At 32.2% G+C, this 23,307-nt stretch overlaps 1 protein-coding gene across 1 annotated transcript in view; it reads right to left on the bottom strand.

Moving 5' to 3' along the window:
* Positions 1-61: 61 nt before the first annotated feature.
* The window catches only part of LOC308683408 (uncharacterized protein), a gene marked incomplete at both ends in the record, with an annotated part of 55,989 nt that continues 32,743 nt past the window's right edge, over positions 62-23,307 (bottom strand). The window contains 2 exons of the mRNA XM_081353879.1: positions 62-73; positions 769-1,827. Of these exons, the coding sequence (XP_081210005.1) occupies positions 62-73; positions 769-1,827 (1,071 nt within the window). The remainder of the gene's footprint in view (positions 74-768; positions 1,828-23,307) is intronic.

Genomic DNA, 23,307 nt, shown 5'->3' with positions numbered 1-23,307 from the left:
AAAGTTGTGGTCTGCAGTGCCACCATGTGTTGTAACAGTGATGAAACAATGAGATGTTACTTCATACACTTTCCTATAAAACAAAGAGCAAGCTAAACGTATCTACGTCTTAATAAATTCAAAACTAAACCTTCATATCTACGCAATCATTACGAAATAGAAAAAAATGTTGTGTTGTGTATTCCGGTAAATACAAATATTGAGACGGAATATACAACGTCAATACCGCTGTCCGTGGTACTTAAGTTATTTTGCTAAATACAAAATAGGCCACAGTTAAACCATTATATATATATATATATATATATATATATATATATGTTTGTAATATATATGTTTGTAATATATACTGTTTGTAATATATATATATATATATATATATATATATATATTGCAAACAGTTTGTTTGATAAGGTCATTATTCCAGTACTGTATTGCCAGAGTCACGGGATAATGAACTTATTTGCAAAACTAAAATGCATCATCTTAAAAACAAGTGAGAAATTTAAATAATATTTCCAATTTGTCAAAGCAGTCCAGTATTATCTTAAGTACATTTAGGATACTATATAGGATGCGCGTAATAAAATAGAAAATTAAATAATACGATATTTCCTTTTTTATATTATTCCCATAGACATGTAAACTGGAAAATGAACTGTAATGAGAGTTTATAAAAATCCAAACATTCAACTTAATCGTTTCTAACAATGTAATTTTGCACGTCAAGCAGTGATTGCAATACACAAGCAAGTTACAATGTCTTACCTTCTCTGAGTTGGGAAGAGTTTGTGTGCGCGTAAAAGTTTCTTCTCCACTATTAATGCTGATCAACTCCGCGTCTGCTGGTGGAAACGGCGAGGGGAAAACGACTACATCACTCTTTATTGTGTCTGAACTAAAACACACGTCATACTGTTGAGTAGATTTAGAGAAGGACCAGCTTCCGTCTGGATGGGTGCTGATCACTGGAGCGCTGTACCTGCTGAAACTGCCGTCTGTCCTGTAGCATTTAGCTGCTATCAAACCCACGAGACTCAGTAAAAAGATGACTGATACTGAGACGATAGCGATGAGCAGATACACATTCAGATCTGAAAAACTCTCCTCTTTGACAGGAACTTCTCTGAATGATGTCTTTATGTCATCCAGACTCTCAACAACCACAACATCCATGGACATAGTCGCTGAGAGTGATGGCTCTCCATTATCAGACACTGTAATAATAAGTGGGTGAGTTTTTAAGTCATTGTCACTCATTCGTCTCTTAGTCTTTATTTCTCCAGTGCTACTTCCAATGCGGAAGAGATTCGTTCCTTTGGGTTCACTTATATGATAAGACAGAAGAGCGTTATATCCAGAGTCAGCATCAACAGCTCTGATCTTGGCTACAAAGTATCCCGCTTCAGCAGAGTAGGGAATGTTCTCAGTATTAACTGATCCAGGATCAGAATAAGGCGGTAAAATAACTGGACTGTTGTCATTCTCATCCAGAATAAACACATTTACAGTCACATTACTGCTCAGAGGAGGAACACCAGAGTCTGTTGCCATCACTTCAAACTGAAATCTTTTTGTTTCTTCGTGATTAAACGATTGTAAACTGAATATTTCTCCACTCAAAGAGTTTATATTGATCAGTGTTGTTACAGGAACACTGGAGCTGGAACTGTCTAACAGTGAATATGAAAGTTCTGCGTTCTCTCCAGTGTCTGAATCATCAGCTGTCACTTTTGTCACGAGTCCTCCAGCTTGACCATTCTCACTTAGAAAAGCGTTAATAACGGGTGCTGGGAAATGTGGGGCATTGTCATTAACATCAGAGATATGTACAGTTATAACAGTGCTGCTGGAAAGAGCCGGAGTTCCTTCATCTGAAGCTGTAATTGTGATGTTATACTGAGAAACACTCTCTCTGTCCAGAGGTCCGTCTACCACTAGAGAATAATGATTGTTATATGACGTCTCCAGGTTGAAAGGAAACGAGCCTTTCAGCGCACAGTGAACAATGCCATTCTTACCTCCATCTTTATCAGACACTGTGACTAAAGCAACAGCAGTTCCCGGTTTTGCGTCCTCTTTCACACTTTCCAACAGAGGAGTCGTAACTATCTCTGGCACATTGTCATTCTCATCCACGACTTCTATTAAAACTTTACAGTGTGCACTTTTTGGAGGACTGCCTTTATCTCTCGCCTGAACACGGAGTTCAATTGCAGGCTGTTCTTCGTAATCAATGTGTCCTTGAACAACAATTTCCCCAAAATTAGAATTAATGCTAAACAGTTTCAGTTCATCGGTATTTCCATGTCCAAGAAATGAATACTGAATTTCACTATTGATGCCCTCATCCAAATCAGTGGCAGAAACAGAAATTATTTTGGTTCCAATTGGTGTGTTTTCTTTTACTTTAACTTTGTATAAAGGTTTACTGAAAATAGGCTGATTATCGTTTATATCCATGACGTCAACAACAATACTCAAGTTTCCAGATTTGGAAGGTTTTCCTCCGTCAACAGCGGTTAATATTAAGTGAATAACGGCTTGTTTCTCTCGGTCTAAAGCTTTCTGAAGTACTAACTCAGCAGAAATACTCTGTTGCCCGCTATGAACATCTAAAGAAAAATATTCATTTGAACTGAGTTTGTAATCTTTTAGAGAATTACTGCCGACATCTGAATCTTTTGCAATTGGAAGAGGAAATCTTTCCCCCTCATTTGCATTCTCTGTAACATTGACAACATACATGCTGGCAGAAAAAAACGGAGCATTGTCGTTCACATCCACAATTATAATTTCAAGCCGATAAAGTCTGTGCGGATTCTGAGCAAGAGCCTCTAAATTCAATGTACATTTCTGATTAGAGCCACACAACTCCTCACGATCAATCCTGTCCTTGACAAACAGCGACCCCGTTTTCACATTTACATCAAAATACTTTGCATTTGATCCAGGCATAATCTGAAACATGCGTGATTCTAGTTCCTGAGCGCTGATCTTGAGGTCTTTTGCAATATTCCCGATCACGGTTCCTTTATTCACCTCCTCGGAGATGGAATAGACAATCTGGCCAAGCGAAGATTTCCATAACAGAAATAAAACGATCCAGAAGCCATAATATTCTGTGACATCCATGATCGTGCAAGAAAATGTCCTGCTATTTAAAGCGATTAAAACTAAATAAACCTCTCTCGATACAATCCGAAATCACGACGCAGAAGCTACTTTAAGCCTTGGTTATTTGCACCCTTTCAACGCATATTCTGTTGCTGTAAAGGAGGAGCTCAGATGACTCTCAAAGTTGTGGTCTGCAGTGCCACCATGTGTTGTAATAGTGATGAAGCAATGAGATGTTACTCTATAAAACAAGTGAACTAAACGTATCACCATCTTCATACCTTACTCAACGTTCATAGTGTAGATAGTCATTACAAAACAGAAAAAATCATGTCTTTAGTGTATTACAACAAATATGTATGAGAATAAATATACAACGCCATTGCCGCTGTCCGTGGTACTGAAGTGACTTTGCTCTAATACAACATAAGGCTACAGTTTGGCAATAATTCAAGCTAATAAAGAAAGTAGAAAGGCCGTACAAGCAAATCAAACGATGACATCCCAAAGCTGCTCATCAATATATGAACAAAAATACGACAGAGTCACAAGATGCAGAAATAAATTAAAATAAAATGTATCATCCTATCAACAAGTGAAAAATCTACTTTTATTTTTTAACACTAAGTAGAAAAAAATATTTTATAATATTTTATAAACATACACACTAAAGAAACTGTAAAACTGTAGAAAATAAGAAAAAAAAGTCTACTTAAACGTTGCTAAACATGACCAGTTTGCACCACTAGATGACACTCAAGTTTCCTAGTTGTAGTTAATTGTGACGTAAGAGGATACAAGAGTAGCGAGAATGCTGAGCATGTGTGTGCATGTTACAATGCTGGCTCTGGCCATATATTAAAGTTTCCTAAATTAAATATTATTTTTGTGTTTCTTGTCTACATAAGACACAACACTATCAAACCGATAAGACTCAATAAAATATGACTGATACTGAGACAACAGAGATGAGTAGATACAGATTCAGATCAGAAAAAAATCCTTTAGATCTCCACCCCAGGTGTATTAGAAGTTCCAGTCTCTTTACCAGATCCTGTCAGAAGACAACAAGTTAACAAAACTGTATTTTTTGGGGTACCCAAACAGTGTTCTATTAGCCTGAGAGGTTGACAGATGAAGTCAAATAAGACATGGATTAAATGCAAGCTAACTTTCATGATCATTACCATGATCAATTTGAAAAGCTTGGTGATCAGGCCATACTCTTCCCATTCTACAAGTCATTTAAAAGAACATGTCCCTTCTGTCATAGCATGTACCAGCATTGTTTAGGTCTCTTATACAACAGTTAAGTGATCTGACAAAGCAAGTAAACACTCTCATTGATGTGATCTGGAGTAAGTTGCTAAAACTGCAACTGTTAAAAATGCTTCAAGTTATTCCAAAATGTCTCACTTGCAGTTTCTCATTTGGATGAGAAAAGAGTATAGCAACCTGTTCCACCATAACTTCAGCTGTATTGTTGATGAAATCAAACATCTGCAAGGCCATTATGCTCATGTTATTTTGTCAAATTGTAGAGATCAAATCAGACAGGGACCCCCCAAAATCCCCCAAAAATGAAAATTGTCATCATTTACAAACAACAACACAGACACCGACACAGACAAACGGACACGGACACACCGAAATGGACACGACACGTCAAAAAACGTGAATTTGACTTGGTTACACGTGAGACATATACAATACAATGTGAGTATTTTTTTACAAATTAAAATAACTGTTTCTATTTTAACCCTTTCACGCATAGTGGTCACTACAGTGGACAGCTATTAAAGAAGCATTTTCTTGAATTTGCACGGGTTTTTATGGCAAAGTTGCACATCAGCCTCTTCATTGGACCCTGGTGCATCATCCTATAAATTGCAACCAAGTGGCAAGCCGTTGTTTCGATTTTTTACCCCTCCAAAAGAAGATGGCCAAGGGTCAGTCAGACATGCCAAGTTGCTCCGGAATATCCACCCATTCCTTCTATCCTAGGAGACTCTTGTAGGTAAAAAAAATATTGCAGCATCAAGCAATATCTAATGAGTCATATCACAGTAAAATTCTCCAAGTTTTGATTTTAGATTGAGAGAAAACTCTGATTAATCACATGTCCACTGTAGTGGACGTCATGCATCAACTGCTATATTTCAGCTACAATTAATAATTATAATGTGAATGTTGTTTTTGAAACTTAAAACTTAAAAACTTAATCTGCAGTGACGTTTTTACTGTAAATAAATGTATTTGTATTATTAGAATGTAATTTTCATTGACATTGAAAAAAGTCATGTGGTTACATAATGTATGACACTTGTAATGCATTACTTGTTAGATCAAAAAGTAATCTGATTTCATAATGCACGTTACTTGTAATGTGTTTTTTACTCATAACATCAAAAAGTAATCTGATTACGTAATGCATGTTACTTGTAATGCGTTTCTTTACTCATAACATCAAAAAGTAATCTGATTACGTAATGCGCGTTATTGTAATGCGTTTCTTTACTCATAACATCAAAAAGTAATCTGATTTCGTAATGCACGTTATTGTAATGCGTTTTTTTACTCATAACATCAAAAAGTAATCCGATTATGTAATGCGCGTTATTGTAATGCGTTTCTTTACTCATAACATCAAAAAGTAATCTTATTACGTAATGCATGTTACTTGTAATGCCTTTCTTTACTCATAACATCAAAAAGTAATCTAATTTCGTAATGCACGTTATTGTAATACGTTTTTTACTCATAACATCAAAAAGTAATCTGATTATGTAATGCGCGTTATTGTAATGCGTTTCTTTACTCATAACATCAAAAAGTAATCTTATTACGTAATATATGTTACTTGTAATGCTTTCTTTACTCATAACATCAAAAAGTAATCTGATTACGTAATGCATGTTACTTGTAATGCGTTCCTTTACTCATAACATCAAAAAGTAATCTTATTACGTAATGCATGTTACTTGTAATGCGTTTCAAAGTAATCTGATTATGTAATGCACGTTATTATAATGCGTTTCTTTACTCATAACATCAAAAAATAATCTGATTATGTACTGCATGTTACTTGTAATGCGTTTCTTTACTCATAACATCAAAAAGTAATCTTATTACGTAATGCATGTTACTTGTAATGCGTTTTTTACTCATAACATCAAAAAGTAATCTGATTACGTAATGCATGTTACTTATAATGCGTTTCTTTACTCATGACATCAAAAAGTAATCTGATTACTTAATGAGAGTTATTGTAATGCATTTCTTTACTCATAACATCAAAAAGTAATCTGATTTCGTAATGCATGTTACTTGTAATGCATTTCTTTACTCATAACATCAAAAAGTAATCTGATTACGTAATGCATGTTACTTGTAATGTGTTTCTTTACTCATAACATCAAAAAGTAAACTTATTACGTAATGCATGTTACTTGTAATGCGTTTCTTTACTCATAAAATCAAAAAGTAATCTTATTACGTAATGCATGTTACTTGTAATGCGTTTCTTTACTCATAACATCAAAAAGTAATCTGATTATGTAATGCGCGTTATTGTAATGCGTTTCTTTACTCATAACATCAAAAAGTAATCTTATTACGTAATGCGTGTTACTTGTAATGCGTTTCTTTACTCATAAAATCAAAAAGTAATCTGATTACATAATGCATGTTACTTGTAATGCGTTTCTTTACTCATAACATCAAAAAGTAATCTGATTACGTAATGCGCGTTATTGTAATGCGTTTCTTTACTCATAACATCAAAAAGTAATCTGATTTTGTAATGCACGTTATTGTAATGCGTTTTTTTACTCATAACATCAAAAGTAATCTGATTACGTAATGCATGTTACTTGTAATGCGTTTCCTTACTCATAACATCAAAAAATAATCTGATTATGTAATGCATGTTACTTGTAATGCGTTTCTTTACTCATAACATCAAAAAGTAATCTTATTACGTAATGCATGTTACTTGTAATGCGTTTTTTACTCATAACATCAAAAAGTAATCTGATTACGTAATGCATGTTACTTGTAATGCGTTTCTTTACTCATAACATCAAAAAGTAATCTGATTACGTAATGCATGTTACTTGTAATGCGTTTCCTTACTCATAACCTCAAAAAGTAATCTGATTATGTAATGCGCGTTATTGGAATGCGTTTCTTTACTCAAAACATCAAAAAGTAATCTTATTACGTAATGCATGTTACTTGTAATACGTTTCTTTACAGATAACATCAAAAAGTAATCTGATTTCGTAATGAGCGTTATTGTAATGCGTTTCTTTACTCATAACATCAAAAAGTAATCTGATTATGTAATGCGCGTTATTGTAATGCGTTTCTTTACTCATAACATCAAAAAGTAATCGTATTACGTAATGCATGTTACTTGTAATGCGTTTCTTTACTCATAACATCAAAAAGTAATCTGATTATGTAATGCATGTTACTTGTAATGCGTTTCTTTACTCATAACATCAAAAAGTAATCTGATTATGTAATGCATGTTACTTGTAATGCGTTTTTACTCATAACATCAAAAAGTAATCTGATTATGTAATGCGCGTTATTGTAATGTGTTTATTTACTCATGACATCAAAAAGTAATCTTATTACGTAATGCATGTTACTTGTAATGCGTTTTTTACTCATAACATCAAAAAGTAATCTGATTACATAATGCATGTTACTTGTAATGCGTTTCTTAACTCATAACATCAAAAAGTAATCTGATTACGTAATGCACGTTATTGTAATGCGTTTTTTTACTCACAACATCAAAAAGTAATCTGATTACGTAATGCATGTTACTTGTAATGCGTTTCTTTACTCATAACATCAAAAAGTAATCTGATTACGTAATGAGCGTTATTGTAATGCGTTTCTTTACTCATAACATCAAAAAGTAATCTGATTTCGTAATGCATGTTACTTGTAATGCGTTTCTTTACTCATAACCTCAAAAAGTAATCTGATTACATAATGCATGTTACTTGTAATGCGTTTCTTTACTCATAACATCAAAAAGTAATCTGATTTCGTAATGCACGTTATTGTAATGCGTTTTTTTACTCATAACATCAAAAAGTAATCTGATTACGTAATGCATGTTACTTGTAATGCGTTTCTTTACTCATAACATCAAAAAGTAATCTGATTGCGTAATGCATGTTACTTGTAATGCGTTTCCTTACTCATAACATCAAAAAGTAATCTGATTATGTAAGGCGCGTTATTGTAATGCATTTCTTAACTCAAAACATCAAAAAGTAATCTTATTACGTAATGCATGTTACTTGTAATGCGTTTCTTTACTCATAACATCAAAAAGTAATCTGATTACGTAATGAGCGTTATTGTAATGTGTTTCTTTACTCATAACATTAAAAAGTAATCTGATTTCGTAATGCATGTTACTTGTAATGCGTTTCTTTACTCATAACATCAAAAAATAATCTGATTATGTAATGCATGTTACTTGTAATGCGTTTCTTTACTCATAACATCAAAAAGTAATCTTATTACGTAATGCATGTTACTTGTAATGCGTTTTTTACTCATAACATCAAAAAGTAATCTGATTACGTAATGCATGTTACTTGTAATGCGTTTCTTTACTCATAACATCAAAAAGTAATCTGATTACGTAATGCATGTTACTTGTAATGCGTTTCCTTACTCATAACCTCAAAAAGTAATCTGATTATGTAATGCGCGTTATTGGAATGCGTTTCTTTACTCAAAACATCAAAAAGTAATCTTATTACGTAATGCATGTTACTTGTAATACGTTTCTTTACAGATAACATCAAAAAGTAATCTGATTTCGTAATGAGCGTTATTGTAATGCGTTTCTTTACTCATAACATCAAAAAGTAATCTGATTATGTAATGCGCGTTATTGTAATGCGTTTCTTTACTCATAACATCAAAAAGTAATCGTATTACGTAATGCATGTTACTTGTAATGCGTTTCTTTACTCATAACATCAAAAAGTAATCTGATTATGTAATGCATGTTACTTGTAATGCGTTTCTTTACTCATAACATCAAAAAGTAATCTGATTATGTAATGCATGTTACTTGTAATGCGTTTTTACTCATAACATCAAAAAGTAATCTGATTATGTAATGCGCGTTATTGTAATGTGTTTATTTACTCATGACATCAAAAAGTAATCTTATTACGTAATGCATGTTACTTGTAATGCGTTTTTTACTCATAACATCAAAAAGTAATCTGATTACATAATGCATGTTACTTGTAATGCGTTTCTTAACTCATAACATCAAAAAGTAATCTGATTACGTAATGCACGTTATTGTAATGCGTTTTTTTACTCACAACATCAAAAAGTAATCTGATTACGTAATGCATGTTACTTGTAATGCGTTTCTTTACTCATAACATCAAAAAGTAATCTGATTACGTAATGAGCGTTATTGTAATGCGTTTCTTTACTCATAACATCAAAAAGTAATCTGATTTCGTAATGCATGTTACTTGTAATGCGTTTCTTTACTCATAACCTCAAAAAGTAATCTGATTACATAATGCATGTTACTTGTAATGCGTTTCTTTACTCATAACATCAAAAAGTAATCTGATTTCGTAATGCACGTTATTGTAATGCGTTTTTTTACTCATAACATCAAAAAGTAATCTGATTACGTAATGCATGTTACTTGTAATGCGTTTCTTTACTCATAACATCAAAAAGTAATCTGATTGCGTAATGCATGTTACTTGTAATGCGTTTCCTTACTCATAACATCAAAAAGTAATCTGATTATGTAAGGCGCGTTATTGTAATGCATTTCTTAACTCAAAACATCAAAAAGTAATCTTATTACGTAATGCATGTTACTTGTAATGCGTTTCTTTACTCATAACATCAAAAAGTAATCTGATTACGTAATGAGCGTTATTGTAATGTGTTTCTTTACTCATAACATTAAAAAGTAATCTGATTTCGTAATGCATGTTACTTGTAATGCGTTTCTTTACTCATAACCTCAAAAAGTAATCGATTACGTAATGCATGTTACTTGTAATGCGTTTCTTTACTCATAACATCAAAAAGTAATCTGATTTCGTAATGCACGTTATTGTAATGCGTTTTTTTACTCATAACATCAAAAAGTAATCTGATTACGTAATGCATGTTACTTGTAATGCGTTTCTTTACTCATAACATCAAAAAGTAATCTGATTACGTAGTGCGCGTTATTGTAATGCGTTTCTTTACTCATAACATCAAAAAGTAATCTGATTATGTAATGCGCGTTATTGTAATGCGTTTATTTACTCAAAACATCAAAAAGTAATCTTATTACGTAATGCATGTTACTTGTAATGCGTTTCTTTACACATAACATCAAAAAGTAATCTGATTTCGTAATGAACGTTATTGTAATGCGTTTCTTTACTCATAACATCAAAAAGTAATCTGATTACGTAATGCATGTTACTTTTAATGTTTCATTACTCATAACATCAAAAAGTAATCTGATTATGTAATGCACGTTATTGTAATGCATTTCTTTACTCAAAACATCAAAAAGTAATCTTATTACGTAATGCATGTTACTTGTAATGCGTTTCTTTACACATGACATCAAAAAGTAATCTGATTTCGTAATGCACGTTATTGTAATGCGTTTTTTTACTCATAACATCAAAAAGTAATCTGATTATGTAATGTGCGTTATTGTAATGCATTTCTTTACTCATAACATCAAAAAGTAATCTTATTACTTAATGCATGTTACTTGTAATGCATTTTTACTCATAACATCAAAAAGTAATCTGATTACGTAATGCATGTTACTTGTAATGTGTTTCTTTACTCATAACATCAAAAAGTAATCTGATTACGTAGTGCGCGTTATTGTAATGCGTTTCTTTACTCATAACATCAAAAAGTAATCTGATTTCGTAATGCACGTTATTGTAATGCGTTTTTTTACTCATAACATCAAAAAGTAATCTGATTATGTAATGCATGTTACTTGTAATGTGTTTCTTTACTCATAACATCAAAAAGTAATCTGATTACGTAGTGCGCGTTATTGTAATGCGTTTCTTTACTCATAACATCAAAAAGTAATCTGATTTCGTAATGCACGTTATTGTAATGCGTTTTTTTACTCATAACATCAAAAAGTAATCTGATTATGTAATGCATGTTACTCGTAATGCGTTTCTTTACTCATAACATCAAAAAGTAATCTGATTACGTAATGCATGTTACTTGTAATGCGTTTCTTTACTCATAACATCAAAAAGTAATCTGATTACGTATTGTGCGTTATTGTAATGCGTTTCTTTACTCATAACATCAAAAAGTAATCTGATTTCGTAATGCACGTTATTTTAATGCGTTTTTTTACTCATAACATCAAAAAGTAATCTGATTACGTAATGCATGTTACTTGTAATGCGTTTCTTTACACATAACATCAAAAAGTAATCTGATTACGTAATGCATGTTACTTGTAATGCGTTTCTTTACTCATAACATCAAAAAGTAATCTTATTACGTAATGCGCGTTATTGTAATGCGTTTCTTTACTCATAACATCAAAAAGTAATCTGATTTCGTAATGCACATTATTGTAATGCGTTTTTTTACTCATAACATCAAAAAGTAATCTGATTACGTAATGCATGTTACTTGTAATGCGTTTCTTTACTCATAACATCAAAAAGTAATCTTATTACGTAATGCATGTTACTTGTAATACGTTTCTTTACAGATAACATCAAAAAGTAATCTGATTTCGTAATGAGCGTTATTGTAATGCATTTCTTTACTCATAACATCAAAAAGTAATCTGATCATGTAATGCGCGTTGTTGTAATGCGTTTCTTTACTCATAACATCAAAAAGTAATCGTATTACGTAATGCATGTTACTTGTAATGCGTTTCTTTACTCATAACATCAAAAAGTAATCTGATTATGTAATGCATGTTACTTGTAATGCGTTTCTTTACTCATAACATCAAAAAGTAATCTGATTATGTAATGCATGTTACTTGTAATGCGTTTCTTTACTCATAACATCAAAAAGTAATCTGATTATGTAATGCATGTTACTTGTAATGCGTTTTTACTCATAACATCAAAAAGTAATCTGATTATGTAATGCGCGTTATTGTAATGCGTTTATTTACTCATGACATCAAAAAGTAATCTTATTACGTAATGCATGTTACTTGTAATGCGTTTTTTACTCATAACATCAAAAAGTAATCTGATTACATAATGCATGTTACTTGTAATGCGTTTCTTAACTCATAACATCAAAAAGTAATCTGATTACGTAATGCACGTTATTGTAATGCGTTTTTTTACTCATAACATCAAAAAGTAATCTGATTACGTAATGCATGTTACTTGTAATGCGTTTCTTTACTCATAACATCAAAAAGTAATCTGATTACGTAATGAGCGTTATTGTAATGCGTTTCTTTACTCATATCATCAAAAAGTAATCTGATTTCGTAATGCATGTTACTTGTAATGCGTTTCTTTACTCATAACCTCAAAAAGTAATCTGATTACATAATGCATGTTACTTGTAATGCGTTTCTTTACTCATAACATCAAAAAGTAATCTGATTTCGTAATGCACGTTATTGTAATGCGTTTTTTTACTCATAACATCAAAAAGTAATCTGATTACGTAATGCATGTTACTTGTAATGCGTTTCTTTACTCATAACATCAAAAAGTAATCTGATTACGTAATGCATGTTACTTGTAATGCGTTTCTTTACTCATAACATCAAAAAGTAATCTGATTACGTAATGCATGTTACTTTTAATGTTTCATTACTCATAACATCAAAAAGTAATCTGATTATGTAATGCACGTTATTGTAATGCATTTCTTTACTCAAAACATCAAAAAGTAATCTTATTACGTAATGCATGTTACTTGTAATGCGTTTCTTTACACATGACATCAAAAAGTAATCTGATTTCGTAATGCACTTTATTGTAATGCGTTTTTTTACTCATAACATCAAAAAGTAATCTGATTATGTAATGCGCGTTATTGTAATGCGTTTCTTTACTCATAACATCAAAAAGTAATCTTATTACTTAATGCATGTTACTTGTAATGCATTTTTACTCATAACATCAAAAAGTAATCTGATTACGTAATGCATGTTACTTGTAATGTGTTACTTTACTCATAACATCAAAAAGTAATCTGATTACGTAGTGCGCGTTATTATAATGCTTTACTTTACTCATAACATCAAAAAGTAATCTGATTTCGTAATGCACGTTATTGTAATGCGTTTTTTTACTCATAACATCAAAAAGTAATCTGATTATGTAATGCATGTTACTCGTAATGCGTTTCTTTACTCATAACATCAAAAAGTAATCTGATTACGTAATGCATGTTACTTGTAATGCGTTTCCTTACTCATAACATCAAAAAGTAATCTGATTATTTAATGCGCGTTATTGTAATGCATTTCTTTACTCAAAACATCAAAAAGTAATCTTATTACATAATGCATGTTACTTGTAATGCGTTTTTTACTCATAACATCAAAAAGTAATCTGATTACGTAATGCATGTTACTTGTAATGCGTTTCTTTACTCATAACATCAAAAAGTAATCTGATTACGTAATGCATGTTACTTGTAATGCGTTTCCTTACTCATAACCTCGAAAAGTAATCTGATTATGTAATGCGCGTTATTGTAATGCGTTTCTTTACTCAAAACATCAAAAAGTAATCTTATTACGTAATGCATGTTACTTGTAATACGTTTCTTTACAGATAACATCAAAAAGTAATCTGATTTCGTAATGAGCGTTATTGTAATGCATTTCTTTACTCATAACATCAAAAAGTAATCTGATCATGTAATGCGCGTTATTGTAATGCGTTTTTTTACTCATAACATCAAAAAGTAATCTGATTACGTAATGCATGTTACTTGTAATGCGTTTCTTTACTCATAACATCAAAAAGTAATCTGATTACGTAATGCATGTTACTTGTAATGCGTTTCCTTACTCATAACATCAAAAAGTAATCTGATTATGTAATGCGCGTTATTGTAATGCGTTTCTTTACTCAAAACATCAAAAAGTAATCTTATTACGTAATGCATGTTACTTGTAATGCGTTTCTTTACTCATAACATCAAAAAGTAATCTGATTACGTAATGAGCATTATTGTAATGTGTTTCTTTACTCATAACATTAAAAAGTAATCTGATTTCGTAATGCATGTTACTTGTAATGCGTTTCTTTACTCATAACCTCAAAAAGTAATCTGATTACGTAATGCATGTTACTTGTAATGCGTTTCTTTACTCATAACATCAAAAAGTAATCTGATTTCGTAATGCACGTTATTGTAATGCGTTTTTTTACTCATAACATCAAAAAGTAATCTGATTACGTAATGCATGTTACTTGTAATGCGTTTCTTTACTCATAACATCAAAAAGTAATCTGATTACGTAATGCATGTTACTTGTAATGCGTTTCTTTACTCATAACATCAAAAAGTAATCTGATTACGTAGTGCGCGTTATTGTAATGCGTTTCTTTACTCATAACATCAAAAAGTAATCTGATTATGTAATGCGCGTTATTGTAATGCGTTTCTTTACTCAAAACATCAAAAAGTAATCTTATTACGTAATGCATGTTACTTGTAATGCGTTTCTTTACACATAACATCAAAAAGTAATCTGATTTCGTAATGAACGTTATTGTAATGCGTTTCTTTACTCATAACATCAAAAAGTAATCTGATTACGTAATGCATGTTACATTTAATGCGTTTCCTTACTCATAACATCAAAAAGTAATCTGATTATGTAATGCACGTTATTGTAATGCATTTCTTTACTCAAAACTTCAAAAAGTAATCTTATTACGTAATGCATGTTACTTGTAATGCGTTTCTTTACACATGACATCAAAAAGTAATCTGATTTCGTAATGCACGTTATTGTAATTCGTTTTTTTACTCATAACATCAAAAAGTAATCTGATTATGTAATGCGCGTTATTGTAATGCGTTTCTTTACTCATAACATCAAAAAGTAATCTTATTACGTAATGCATGTTACTTGTAATGCATTTTTTACTCATAACATCAAAAAGTAATCTGATTACGTAATGCATGTTACTTGTAATGTGTTTCTTTACTCATAACATCAAAAAGTAATCTGATTTCGTAATGCACGTTATTGTAATGCGTTTTTTTACTCATAACATCAAAAAGTAATCTGATTATGTAATGCACGTTATTGTAATGCGTTTCTTTACTCATAACATCAAAAAGTAATCTGATTTCGTAATGCACGTTATTGTAATGCGTTTTTTTTCTCATAACATCAAAAAGTAATCTGATTACGTAATGAGCATTATTGTAATGCGTTTCTTTACTCATAACATCAAAAAGTAATCTGATTTCGTAATGCATGTTAATTGTAAAGCATTTCTTTACTCATAACATCAAAAAGTAATCTGATTACGTAATGCATGTTACTTGTAATGCGTTTCTTTACTCATAACATCAAAAAGTAATCTGATTACGTATTGTGCGTTATTGTAATGCGTTTCTTTACTCATAACATCAAAAAGTAATCTGATTTCGTAATGCACGTTATTTTAATGCGTTTTTTTACTCATAACATCAAAAAGTAATCTGATTACGTAATGCATGTTACTTGTAATGCGTTTCTTTACTCATAACATCAAAAAGTAATCTTATTACGTAATGCATGTTACTTGTAATGCGTTTCTTTACACATAACATCAAAAAGTAATCTGATTACGTAATGCATGTTACTTGTAATGCGTTTCTTTACTCATAACATCAAAAAGTAATCTTATTACGTAATGCGCGTTATTGTAATGCGTTTCTTTACTCATAACATCAAAAAGTAATCTGATTTCGTAATGCACGTTATTGTAATGCGTTTTTTTACTCATAACATCAAAAAGTAATCTGATTACGTAATGCATGTTACTTGTAATGCGTTTCTTTACTCATAACATCAAAAAGTAATCTTATTACGTAATGCATGTTACTTGTAATACGTTTCTTTACAGATAACATCAAAAAGTAATCTGATTTCGTAATGAGCGTTATTGTAATGCATTTCTTTACTCATAACATCAAAAAGTAATCTGATCATGTAATGCGCGTTGTTGTAATGCGTTTCTTTACTCATAACATCAAAAAGTAATCGTATTACGTAATGCATGTTACTTGTAATGCGTTTCTTTACTCATAACATCAAAAAGTAATCTGATTATGTAATGCATGTTACTTGTAATGCGTTTCTTTACTCATAACATCAAAAAGTAATCTGATTATGTAATGCATGTTACTTGTAATGCGTTTTTACTCATAACATCAAAAAGTAATCTGATTATGTAATGCGCGTTATTGTAATGCGTTTATTTACTCATGACATCAAAAAGTAATCTTATTACGTAATGCATGTTACTTGTAATGCGTTTTTTACTCATAACATCAAAAAGTAATCTGATTACATAATGCATGTTACTTGTAATGCGTTTCTTAACTCATAACATCAAAAAGTAATCTGATTACGTAATGCACGTTATTGTAATGCGTTTTTTTACTCATAACATCAAAAAGTAATCTGATTACGTAATGCATGTTACTTGTAATGCGTTTCTTTACTCATAACATCAAAAAGTAATCTGATTACGTAATGAGCGTTATTGTAATGCGTTTCTTTACTCATATCATCAAAAAGTAATCTGATTTCGTAATGCATGTTACTTGTAATGCGTTTCTTTACTCATAACCTCAAAAAGTAATCTGATTACATAATGCATGTTACTTGTAATGCGTTTCTTTACTCATAACATCAAAAAGTAATCTGATTTCGTAATGCACGTTATTGTAATGCGTTTTTTTACTCATAACATCAAAAAGTAATCTGATTACGTAATGCATGTTACTTGTAATGTGTTTCTTTACTCATAACATCAAAAAGTAATCTGATTACGTAATGCATGTTACTTGTAATGCGTTTCTTTACTCATAACATCAAAAAGTAATCTGATTACGTAATGCATGTTACTTTTAATGTTTCATTACTCATAACATCAAAAAGTAATCTGATTATGTAATGCACGTTATTGTAATGCATTTCTTTACTCAAAACATCAAAAAGTAATCTTATTACGTAATGCATGTTACTTGTAATGCGTTTCTTTACACATGACATCAAAAAGTAATCTGATTTCGTAATGCACTTTATTGTAATGCGTTTTTTACTCATAACATCAAAAAGTAATCTGATTATGTAATGCGCGTTATTGTAATGCGTTTCTTTACTCATAACATCAAAAAGTAATCTTATTACTTAATGCATGTTACTTGTAATGCATTTTTACTCATAACATCAAAAAGTAATCTGATTACGTAATGCATGTTACTTGTAATGTGTTACTTTACTCATAACATCAAAAAGTAATCTGATTACGTAGTGCGCGTTATTATAATGCTTTTCTTTACTCATAACATCAAAAAGTAATCTGATTTCGTAATGCACGTTATTGTAATGCGTTTTTTTACTCATAACATCAAAAAGTAATCTGATTATGTAATGCATGTTACTCGTAATGCGTTTCTTTACTCATAACATCAAAAAGTAATCTGATTACGTAATGCATGTTACTTGTAATGCGTTTCCTTACTCATAACATCAAAAAGTAATCTGATTATTTAATGCGCGTTATTGTAATGCATTTCTTTACTCAAAACATCAAAAAGTAATCTTATTACGTAATGCATGTTACTTGTAATGCGTTTTTTACTCATAACATCAAAAAGTAATCTGATTACGTAATGCATGTTACTTGTAATGCGTTTCTTTACTCATAACATCAAAAAGTAATCTGATTACGTAATGCATGTTACTTGTAATGCGTTTCCTTACTCATAACCTCGAAAAGTAATCTGATTATGTAATGCGCGTTATTGTAATGCGTTTCTTTACTCAAAACATCAAAAAGTAATCTTATTACGTAATGCATGTTACTTGTAATACGTTTCTTTACAGATAACATCAAAAAGTAATCTGATTTCGTAATGAGCGTTATTGTAATGCATTTCTTTACTCATAACATCAAAAAGTAATCTGATCATGTAATGCGCGTTATTGTAATGCGTTTCTTTACTCATAACATCAAAAAGTAATCTGATTATGTAATGCATGTTACTTGTAATGCGTTTCTTTACTCATAACATCAAAAAGTAATCTGATTATGTAATGCATGTTACTTGTAAAAGCAATTTTTATCTCACTTGGAAAAACAGCATCACAGGTGTAAGACAACACTCAAAAGGCAAAATTGTAATATAGAAGAAAAGGCTTTATTCTTTGAGGAATCTTTTCGCAACCGCAGCCACCCAGATGTGAAACAGAAAGCCTCCTGACATAATAAAACTGAGACATTTTATACAGGTTTCTGACACTCTTGACTCCTCCTTTCCCAGTCTCTGTAAATTTCCTTAAAGACATCTAGTATGGACTGGTTCTACCCCCCCCCCCCCCGGGCAGGTCATGCTGTTCTTTGTCCCTGAGAAGCCAAAAGGCCTTCATTTACAGTCTAAATGACCTCCTGCTTTCCTCAGGAGGGGGCCTGGGACCCTACTATATGACATCCTGTATTCTTCGACTAAGATTCTTTCTCGTGCCTAGGTGTTTGTTATCTCCCCGGGCTATCTGGTTTATTACATCTGCTCTTTCCTACCCCCAATTCAGCTGTTAGAAATGCTTTTACACACACTCAAATGAAATCAACAAGTTTTAAATGAATGGACACAAGAACAATGAATTTTTCATTAACATCTCCCCCCTGTTTATCATTCTCTGATAACCAATAAAATAATAAAAATTCATTTCTGTTTTCTAATCAAACCCATTATACTATTAAATCTTTAAGAATAGAATTAATTCAAGTCTTAATTCAAGAACAATTATACCCTTCATGTATATCAATACTAAGCCCTAATTTGATTCAATCAAATAAAATCGCAAAACTTTTCTTCAACCATTAATTGGTCAACATTTTCTCCAGATATGTTGATCATCTCGTTGCCTCATGGACGTTCCATCTTCACCAATATGACACTTTGCATGCCGTAGAGAGGATTTTTTCCAACGTTGGCAGGGGAGATTTGTTTCTAGCACATATCATTGATCCCCTACTTTATTCTTTGCGCTGGCGTGTGAGGTTGTTGATGTTGGTTGGTATAGTTTAGGTCAGATGCTTGGACCCAGGTCTAACATCCTTCAGTCATTTTCAAATCCTTACAAGATTTTCCCTTAGATCACGATCGCACCCCCACTGGAATGAGTCATTTACTGTCTACTGTCACCTGCGAATGGAGGCCTTAAGTGATTTTGTTAGTGAGCGCGTGTCTTGTCGTTCCTTTGGTGTGACCTGTGAAATTTTCAACCTGAAACATATCACCGGATAATTTCTTGCTCATTGAATAGCACTCAGGGTCCTTGTTCCCCTGAAAAAAACATTCAACCCATGTTGTTCATGTTAACAAAACAATACAGAATCAGTTCTGTTTGGTTCAATCCATCCTGACATCCTGCAAAATGAAAATTTTTAAGTTAGGCATTACACAGGGTTAGGCAGTGTTTCTTCACTTTGCTCATGCCATGCGCAAAAGTCTGCATCTTCTGTAAAGAAAAACAAATGTTGAGGTTATTGTCACAAATTTTTTTTTTTTTTTTTTTTTTTTTTCTTCTGCTGTGCTGCCACATCTGCTCCGGCGTTTCCTGTTGAAACAATTCTTGTTATTAGCACACTTAAAATACAAACAATGCACACAATTAAACCCAATGTCCTCCCAACATTTATCTTCCCACCTGTGCGATGGCTTTCAGCAAATGTGAACCCCTTAGTAAACCAGATCTAGCTGGTTAAGACAAATAAAGTTCTTCTAATAAACCCCTCCTGGACTTTTACTGTCCTCATATACCAATGAGGTCAAAGCTAGATAACCTCTCAGCCTGCTGTGAAGACAATGGGTTTAGCCCTCCCCCCCTGGATTTACTGTTTTTCCCACCTGTGAGGCCGAAATGTCTTTGTTTGTGGCCTGAATACAAATTATCCATACTAAAAAGTTCAAAGACTCATCTGACCACTTGTTTTACTGTGCGTTCTCTTGTTCCTGCCATGAGCATATTCATCCTCCTCTTGATGCACGACACCCATCTCGTGCATAAATTTAACATAATAAAATTCTCTTACTTTTATCAGACGCTTTTATCCAAAGCGACTTACATTTCAAGGTACACATTTGCATTCTTGTCAGGTCAGGTCGTGGTGTGCACACTTCGTCAACGTCAGTCGAATAGCAATCTCCCCTTTTTTTACAATACATAACTGTTAAGGGCTCTCTGGATAATCTGATATTTACTTAGCCTACGTGTTTGTTGCTGTCAAATCTATAACTTTTTCTCAACACATGACTGACGGCTATCTACGACTTCACAATTCTAATTTACACATCAATACCTAAACCTGTCCAGAAAGTAATTCAAATCTACTGCACATCATAAATGACCAAAATAATAAATAGACAGAGCTCGATGATCAATCAACTTAAAGCTCATCCTGTTCTGTGTTGCCTTCTCATCAGATTGACTCACAATCCTCAGCTTACTTTTCAAATTTGTCATTCGCCTTAACCCATCTATAATGCTAAAACACCTATGAACTGCTCATATTTCTTATTCATATCTTTTCTCTAAAAAGATTTAAATTTTAAATGACATTTTAACCTTACATTTTCCTGTATCTTTTATCTAATGTTTTTATGGCCTCTTAACCAGTTTCAAAGCATGTCTGTTCATTATTCATCTGATTTTAGAAAAGTCAGCTGGATTGTTTTGGTGCATAATTATTACTTTGCTTCAGCTTTCTTTGGCTGACTGATAACAGAAGAACAGACAGAGTACCATCCTCTTCCTCCACTCAAGCAGTCTCTTTCTCTCTCATTATAAGCAAATAATCTTTTCAACAGCCTCCTAGGACTGTAACTAAAATAATCATAGTCATAGTCAATCCTTAATAGTTCACAAATGTCAAAATACAAATGTTTGACTCAAATTAGAACCGTTACAATAATCTAAAATACATTATGCTATGATCTTTTTTCTAAGGTTATTTTTAGTTTAAATACTCAATTCACCTAACCTTCGTTTTTCAGAAATTTCTCTTGACTCATCACAAGCTGTTCTCATCTTTAGCCACCACCATGTCTAATGACCTTCAGGAGTTAAAAACTAGTTCAATATCAAACATTTTTCTTTGCCCATAAGGCAACCAACATCATGTTCCTTATGTCACATCTTTGATCTTCTGTTAAAACAGAACGGTCAAATGTTTAAGGTGACAAGCTATTCGAAGTCCCCGTAATCAAGATGGTTGTTGGTTGTGCTCTGTGATTCTATTTACATATTACTGAGATTGGATGTAATTGTCCCTATATGATAATTAAGCTCTTTTAAGTGAAGGAACATTTTGATATATATATATTGGAGTGGAAGTTGTAGGGAACAGACCCCTCTTTGATGCTCTTGGCCCCAAGTAGCATCACAACCACTCCCTTCTTGTAGGTAACACCTCCCGAACCTGGTGGGCAGGTGCCCCAGTGGCGGCGATAATCCCTGCCTTAGGTTGTTCCCATCTATGGCCATCAGAGAATCTTACCCGTCTTTGGGATCTACGCCTCCTGCACACTGAGTTATGGCTCTACTTCACTTGAGCAAAATTATCATAGTTTGTGGTAATGAAATTTTTTTTTTTTTTTTTTTTTTTTTTTTAATCGAGGTAATCAAGAACCATCATATCCACTTGGAACATTTAATATTGACATTCAGTGTACTGTTACTTCTGTAGCCGGAGCCATCGGCCCTGTTTTATGGTGGAGGCTAAAATCAGACAAAGAAGCGGTCAAAAATGTCACTTCTATCATTTAAGGTCTGCATTATTATTTTAAAGACTTCTTTAAAATCATTCAGTTTTACTTTTAAAACATATACAAATTGTCCTCTAAATTTGTCAAATCTGATTTGTTTTAGCTTTTCCACATCTATGAATCTTTTCAACTGAAACACTGTGCTTTACACAGCCTCAGACAACAGCTTTCAGCTGATATTGAATGAGAGAGAGACTCTTGAGGCATTCAGGACTGGTACACTGCATTCTCATAAACTTTTAACTTCAGACTTTATCTACCATCTTTTTCAACTGTAGCCCATCTTAAGGCATCTTTTCCATGAATTACATGTATTGTAATTTAGACATAATATCCACTCCGAATGAGTCTCTGTTGCACTGAAACTGTGGCAGTTTCAGTCACAGCACGTGCCAGATTCAGATAAGCAAACCTGTTTTGGCCAAATCACAATCTTATCTTTTAAAATCAACATTAACAAGCCTTTGTTTAATCAAATGCCTTTTACACATTTTACATTTAGCAACTGTTAATCCTGTAACACTGCTTCTGTTTATTTTATCTTAAAGAAATAATACGAATTATTCTAGTTCTTAATAACAATTTCATTTCAATTTTACTTCAATGTTTTCTCTAGGAGTTTATCAATCTGCTTCTATGATTCACTTTTGAGGCTGCTCCCTGCTTGTGATACATTTTTTTGATTATCATTATAAATCATTCATTAGATTTGTCTCTCCATATCATCTAAAACCTTATCAAAGCATTTCATTCAAAAACACAATCATCCTTTTAGTGACCGGTACCTTTAAAATATTTTGCAACTCATTTAGTCTTATCCGTAATTTTATGTCAACCGGTACTTTTTATAGTTCTTTCCTTTCAAAAGGAATTCCTTACACTTAAATCTTTCAATCTTCTTACAACTTTCAAAAGTTCCAACTATCAACTTTATTTCTCCCTCATTTACTTTTACAGTCATACAGTGCGCATACAGTCACTGAATGACCCAGCTGACTGCAATAAAACACTCTCTGTTATTCTGCCTTTTATCTTTCTAACTGCTTCACCCTATTTTGCACTTCTGAAACATTGTGTTGTATTCAGGAAATGCAAACAGAGCCACTGATAAGTTCT

This window comes from Scardinius erythrophthalmus, assembly GCF_964197995.2.
Source record: "Scardinius erythrophthalmus genome assembly, chromosome: 23".
NCBI classification, from domain to species: Eukaryota; Metazoa; Chordata; class Actinopteri; order Cypriniformes; family Leuciscidae; genus Scardinius; species Scardinius erythrophthalmus.
This window is presented reverse-complemented; position numbering and strand designations above follow the sequence as displayed.